This window comes from Gavialis gangeticus, unplaced genomic scaffold (assembly GCF_001723915.1).
Source record: "Gavialis gangeticus isolate Ggan-Ray unplaced genomic scaffold, GavGan_comp1, whole genome shotgun sequence".
Classification (NCBI taxonomy): domain Eukaryota; kingdom Metazoa; phylum Chordata; order Crocodylia; family Gavialidae; genus Gavialis; species Gavialis gangeticus.
The window spans coordinates 14,527,348-14,533,992 of NW_017729030.1; the positions used below are offsets into that span (position 1 = coordinate 14,527,348).

The 6,645-nt window shown below is 42.2% G+C and overlaps 1 protein-coding gene across 1 annotated transcript in view; it reads left to right on the forward strand.

The window, feature by feature from the left end:
• The window catches only part of ENPEP (glutamyl aminopeptidase), a 94,752-nt gene that overhangs the window by 22,012 nt on the left and 66,095 nt on the right, over positions 1-6,645 (forward strand). Inside the window, exons 5-6 of the mRNA XM_019521974.1 lie at positions 3,190-3,344; positions 3,946-4,059. Of these exons, the coding sequence (XP_019377519.1) occupies positions 3,190-3,344; positions 3,946-4,059 (269 nt within the window). The remainder of the gene's footprint in view (positions 1-3,189; positions 3,345-3,945; positions 4,060-6,645) is intronic.

The following is a 6,645-nucleotide window of genomic DNA, read 5'->3' on the forward strand; positions in this document are numbered from 1 at the left end:
AGCATTTTTTTAAAAAAAAAGCTCTCCACTCACCAGCTGCAGAGCATTCAGATGACAGCATGCTGCCACTGCCAGCTGTAGTCAGCACCTGCCCCTGAGTCTGCCCAGCACAGTTCGTGCCATGTGCCAGGAAGAGCCCAGTTCTGGTGCTGGCCTCAGCTGGCAGCGGCAGCATGCTGTCATCCCTCATGCAGATCTGGTGGCCCATGCCTCCCCAGGAGGGCTGTGGGGCTGTGCCAGACTCTTCCTGCGGGGTGTGGGCCCCCAGATCTGTATGAGGGATAACAGCAGGCTGCCATTGCCAGCAAGTGAAACTAGTTTTGCTTTGAACAGTTTGAGGTGCTGTTTCACATAAACCCCTACACCTATCTCCTTGACACTTGGCAAGCCTCATGCCCTTGGAAGGGGCTACCATTCCTGCAATTTTCATCTGAATCAGGCAAGAAATGACAAAGTTATAGGCATTTTAGTGATTCCCCATTATAGCCTATGGCCAAAACACTGAAACCGTGTTGAAACTCCGAAACAGATTCAGCGGAATCGAAATGGGACAGTGATCTGAAACACCAAAATGAATAACTATCCCTCCAAAACACTGAATCCAAAGCCAAACAGAACATAGCCATTTTGCACAGCCCTATTTTGGACTGGCTTTTAATTATATTTCATGACAAAGTTCGCACATCTATTATGTGTGATGCTGGAGCCTAGCTCAGTCCCAGGACACTGATGTGGCCCCACCTATACCAAAAAGTGGAATTTTGCCCTGTCTTAATAATACATGAAGTGCTGATAGAATCAGAGAAAATTAGGGTTGGAAGGGACCTCAGGAGGTCATCTAGTCCTACTCCTTGCTCAAAGTAGGACCATACCCAACTAGATCATCCCAGCCAGGGCTTTATCAAGCTGGGCCTTAAAAACCTCCAAGGTAGGTAACCTGTTCCAGTGCTTCACCACCATCCTAGTGAGAAAGTTTTTTTCTAATATCCAACCTAAATTTCCCTTGCTGCAACTTGACAGCATTGCTCTTTGTTCTGTTATCTGTCACCACTGAGAACAGTCTAGCTGCATCCTCTTTGGAACCATCCTTCAGGTACTTAAAGGCTGCTCTCAAATCTCCCCTCCATCTTCTCTTCTGAAGACTAAATAAGTCCAGTTCCCTCAGCCTCTTCTCATAAGTCATGTGCCCCAGATCCTGAACCATTTTTATTGCTCTCCACTGGACTCTCTCCAACTTGTCCACATCCTTTCTATAGTGGGGGGCACAAACTAGACACAGTACTCCAGATGTGGCCTTACCAGTGCAGAATAAAGCGGAATAATTACTTCCCTTGATCTGCTGATGTTCCTGCTAATGCAGCCCAGTATGCTGTTAGCCTTCTTGGCAACAAGGGCCCACTGCTGACTCATATCCATCTTAACATCCAGTATAACCCCCAGATCTTTTTCTGAAGAGCTGCTTCTTAGCCAGTCAGTCCCCAGGCTGTAGCTGTGCATGAGATTCTTTTGCCCTAAGTGCAGGTCTTTTCACTTCTTTTTGAACCTCATGAGATTTCTTTTGGCCCAATCCTCCAATTTGTCGAGGGCACTCTGAATCCTAGCCCTACCCTCCAGTGCATCTACTAAACCCCCGCAGCTTGGTGTCATTAACAAACTTGCTAAGGGTGCAATCTATCCCATCTCCCAGAATGTTAATGAACGACCCCTAGGGCACTCCACTTGTTACCAGCTGCCAACTAGACATTGAGCCATTGATTACTACTCACTGAGCCCAACAATCCAGCCAGCTTTCTATACACCTTACAGCACATTCATCCAACCTATACTTCCTCAGCTTGCTTACAAGAATGTTGTGGGAGACGGTATCAAAAGGCTGGCTAAAGTCAAGGTATATTATGTCCACTGCTTTCCCTGCATCCATAGAGCCAGTCATCTTCTCACAGAAGGAAATCAGGTTTGTTAGGCCTGATGTGCCCTTGATGAATCCATGCTGACTGTTCCTAATCACCTTCTTCTTCATCAAGTACTTAGAAATGAATTCTTTGAAGACCTGCTCCATGATTTTTCCAGGGACTGAGGTGATGCTGACTGGTTTGTAGTTCCCTGGATCATCCTTCTTCCCTTTCTTAAAGATGGGCACTAAAATCTGATGCACCTACAGATTTTAGATTATGCTCCACATTGTTAGGAACATACAGCTCAACTCTTCAGTTTGAAATGAACTCCTTTCCTTCATACTTTTATAATATTATCCTTCATTATTAGGGACGAGCTAGATCACAAATGAATCAGAGTTTTTGCCAAATGATTACTTACAAAAATAAAATTCAGACCACATTAAACTTCCATTATTACTTGTGTTGGATCTGTAACTGGTTCTACAATGTGTTTCATATACCTTGCTAGGTAGTCAGGTATGATCCAGAAATCAAGGTGGTTAGAATTACACAGAGCCTGGTTATTTCATCTTTCCATCAGTGTTCTAAATTAGGCTTTTGGTCTACTTTTGACTCCATTTGTACTTTGCATTGACCCACATAAAAAGGCTGTGGTCATTACTCACAGGAAAAATACAAGTCCTGTTGAGTCCATAATTGTCATTGAGCTTGTATTGATTACTGACAGGGAATAAAAGTCACCCTACAGACTGTAGTGAGAAAAAGCAGATGTCATTTGCTATGTGAGGGATTTAATTCAATTAACATGTCAATAAATATTTTTATAGAAGAGTGTGACAAACAATGACATGCCTCATTATGCTACTGATATAAACCATTTGAATCTATCTCCTGAAACACTAAGAATTTCTGGAACCAAAGTAAGTGATGCATCATATGTATACTTCCAGAAGCTTGCATAGCACCATGTTTGAAGACAGATCCTTTTCTGGTGGAATTTGTCACAGCTACATTAAAGTCAAATGACATTATGACAGTTTATATCAGTTGAGGATCTGCCTTATGGTAACTGCATCCTAAAAAACAGGAACAGGTCCTAATGTTCATTTTTTTAATTGCAGTGTAATGTGAAAAACCCCCAAATGGTTGGCCATAAAGTAAGCTAACAAATTATTGTGCTGTGAGTGAACAGACACACATCAGCATACTAAAACAAAACAAAGTATATATTTAATTAAAAAAAAATCTTAAATGTCACAACATTCAGTCAGTCTGGTTTCTTTCAATACAGATAAGATTGCGATTCCAGATTTTGGTACCGGTGCTATGGAGAACTGGGGTCTGATCACATACAGAGAAACAAACCTACTTTATGATGCTAAAGAATCTGCCTCTTCTAACAAACAGAGAGTAGCAGCTGTGATTGCCCATGAGCTGGTTCACCAGGTAAGCCTTATAATAAGTTTAATTTTTAAAGCACTGAAAATGAACAGTGGCAATACTTTATTTGTGGAAATAATCAACCATAAATCTTGTTTCCAGTTCTTCTAAGCAGACATGCACTTCACTTGAAAATTGAGTGCACAAAGGCAATTCCATATTAGAGCTCCACAGTACTGGAATTATTGCAAGCATATTTTTCTAAGGAAATAAGATATTTACATCTAGAATGTTTTTCAGTCTCTGAAAATATGCCTATGTCATGTGCACTTCCATTTCTGTATCCAGATGTTTGTTTTGAGCATGCAGATAGATGCAACTGTAAACAGTGGAGGCTGCCTGAACTTTAGTTTTTGTAAATCAAATCAAATCAAATCAAGAGGATAAAACCATAAACACAAATCAGTTGGCTGAAAATATGAATCAATAGCAGTCACCTCTGTGTTGAAATCAGCTATGATCTTATAGTCCCTTTATAAACTGAGGTTTATGACAATTGCAATCCTGTAACAAGTAAGTAAGTGAAAGTACTTGGAGAAGAGTTGCAAAACTCTAATATAGACTTATCACTAATATATGTTGCATTTTTTAACACTTACAATTATAGTGGTTTGGGAATATTGTGACCATGGACTGGTGGGATGACTTATGGCTAAATGAAGGATTTGCCAGTTTCTTCGAGTTCCTGGGAGTAAATGCTGCAGAAGCTGATTGGGAAATGGTAATAATTCTTTTCCTATTATTACTTTGTTATTTTTTAATGGAGTGAATTAAGTCTGATGAAAATAAGGAGTCACAGTGAATATATGCATACCTATAGGTATATAGGCATGTAAAGAAAAGAGGACTCAATAAACTGATCATAGAACAATAGGATTGGAAGGGCCCTCAGGAGGTCATTTAGTCCAACCCCTGCTCAAAGCAGAACCATTCCCAACTACTTCATCCCAGCCAAGGCTGGGCCTTAAAAGCCTCCAAGAATGGAGATTCCATGAGTATCACATTGAGCTATGCAAGTTGGAATCTGTAAGGACTACTCAGTTTAGAAACTTTCATTTCAACTAGATGTTGGCCTGAAACTGGTCGGTAAGTCACATTTTTGCTTACTGGAGAGAGTACTATTTAAGAGTGAGTAAAATAGTGAAAGAGTAAAATGTTATTCACACTCAAGAATGAATAAGTGGATTCTGCACCTGGACCTGCCATTTCTACAAGGCTGTGGTGACCTTGCTTTTGAAAGATGAAGATTCTTCTTTGAATCATTCAGTACTGCTGAAGTGTCATTTTTAGTGGCTGCAGAACCATAGCCCAACCTCGAATCTCAACTCTTCTGAATTCTGAAGGATTTAAGAGGGGACTATTATTGTTCAGGTTCAGCTCCAAACCCATCTCCGCACACTTTTAGTTCCCTATGTAAAGAGGAGTCAGTTTTTCAATTCCAGCTGCTACCAGTATTTCCAACACCATGTCATACAAGCCTGCTAACAGCAGCAATAATCATGATGATGTCTAAAACAGTGGAGACAGTGGGTAGGTTCTTTTTATGAGAGCTTCCAGCACTGCTAGCTAAATTACTCAGTCCCATTTCATGGCTAACAGAAAAAAAAGAGAGGCTTTCTTTACAAGTGGTTTAGATACAGAAGAATGATAGTCTTGTATAAACAAAGCGACTATTGACCCTCAGAATCAGAAAAGGTAGTTCGGAGAATTTTGGTGTTTATATTTTGCTGTCAAATATCCAAAAATTAAAAAGACTCTAGTCCATTCTTAATATTACATGTTCATTTTGACATGGGAAGCTGTAGCATATTAGACTGCTAATATATTAGGTCCCTTATACCAAAATAGCATCCATTGGCCCATTTATTTTAGCAGTGGTCAGAGCAAATTTGATGCTTCCAAGTAAAGGCAAGACCCCCAGTGCATAGTTTCATTTGTGTAGTAGTGTGGTGCATTAAAGGGTAAAATCCTTCCTGGATCAGTCCTTCTACATCCTGCAATGCAAATTTAGTTATTCTTATTTTAGCCTATATAAGTACAAGCATTATAAATCATAAAATTGCGCATTCTCTTTTTTAAAACCAAGGCATCGTATTCAACTAAGGCAGCGTGGTCCCCAGTCCACAGCTTGCAGAAAGCATGCTGAGCATTAGACCCTGTGATGTTGTTCATACTCAGAAGAAAATTTGCTTTTGAAAAATACTTGTTATTTTAGGCTGACAGGTAGAGCAAAGTATGATATTAGGTAAAATATGTTGCTTGCTTTGGATTGTTGCTATGGGTCAAAGGTTGGGGACCTGTGAAATAAGACACAGGGATCCAGGTTTTCCATTCACCATGGAAAAACATGGATTTTCCCCCTTTTAAATAGAAAAAAATGGGGAATTACAGGTTTCCCTTCACCAGCCGGCAGACTTTTGTGGGGGGAGTGGGAGAAGGGTGATCAGGCAGGGGCGCCATATGCATGTGCACCTGCATACATGTACATGGCAGCCAAGCAGTGTGGAGAGCAGCTCCTACAGATCCCTGTAGGTAAGTCTATGGGGGGAGGGGGCAGATTAAAGACACCCACAGTAAGGGAAGAAGGGCTGGGGAGTCTACCCAGCTGGGGTAGTATGTGGGGCCTGGGCCTAGGATGGGAATGCAAGACTGCAGGGTTTGGCCAGGGAGCAGGATGGAGCCAAGCATGGCTCATTTAGGTGGCTGACAGGTCCCAGCCACTGCATGCACTCCTGGGGAGGGAGGCATGGGAGAACACATGCCTCCCAGATTTATACATGGGGTGGGGGCAGATACAGGCTGCCTGCTGCAGCCTTGGGGCTCCCCACCCTGCCGTCCTCCCCTCTGGGCCTCTGCAGCAGAGTGGAGTGGGCAGACTTGGTGCCACTGCCAGAAACCTGACATTGGCTGCGCTGCCACGGCAAGCTGTCCCCTGCCTGCCCAGCAGCAGTGGGGGTGGGGATGTGGAGGGCTGAGGGGAAGAGGGTTTCATGTTGGGAGTGAGAGGCACTGACAGGGCCAGGGGGCAGCAGGTTGCAAGTGAGGGGCAATGGCAGGGCACTGGTATAAAATCAGGGCTGCTCAACACCACAAAGCAGGAAGGGGGAAAACTGCAGCTAGACCCATGTCCTGATGAATGAAGAGGGCAGGGGGAGCTCTGATTTTCTATGATAAAAGACCCCAAAATAAAACACCAAAATATATAGGGATTTAGAATTTATTATAATGACTGAGGCACCGGTAAGCTTCCAAAATGCACTAATATTGTAACTATATTACTAAAATATTGTGTTTAACTTATACATAT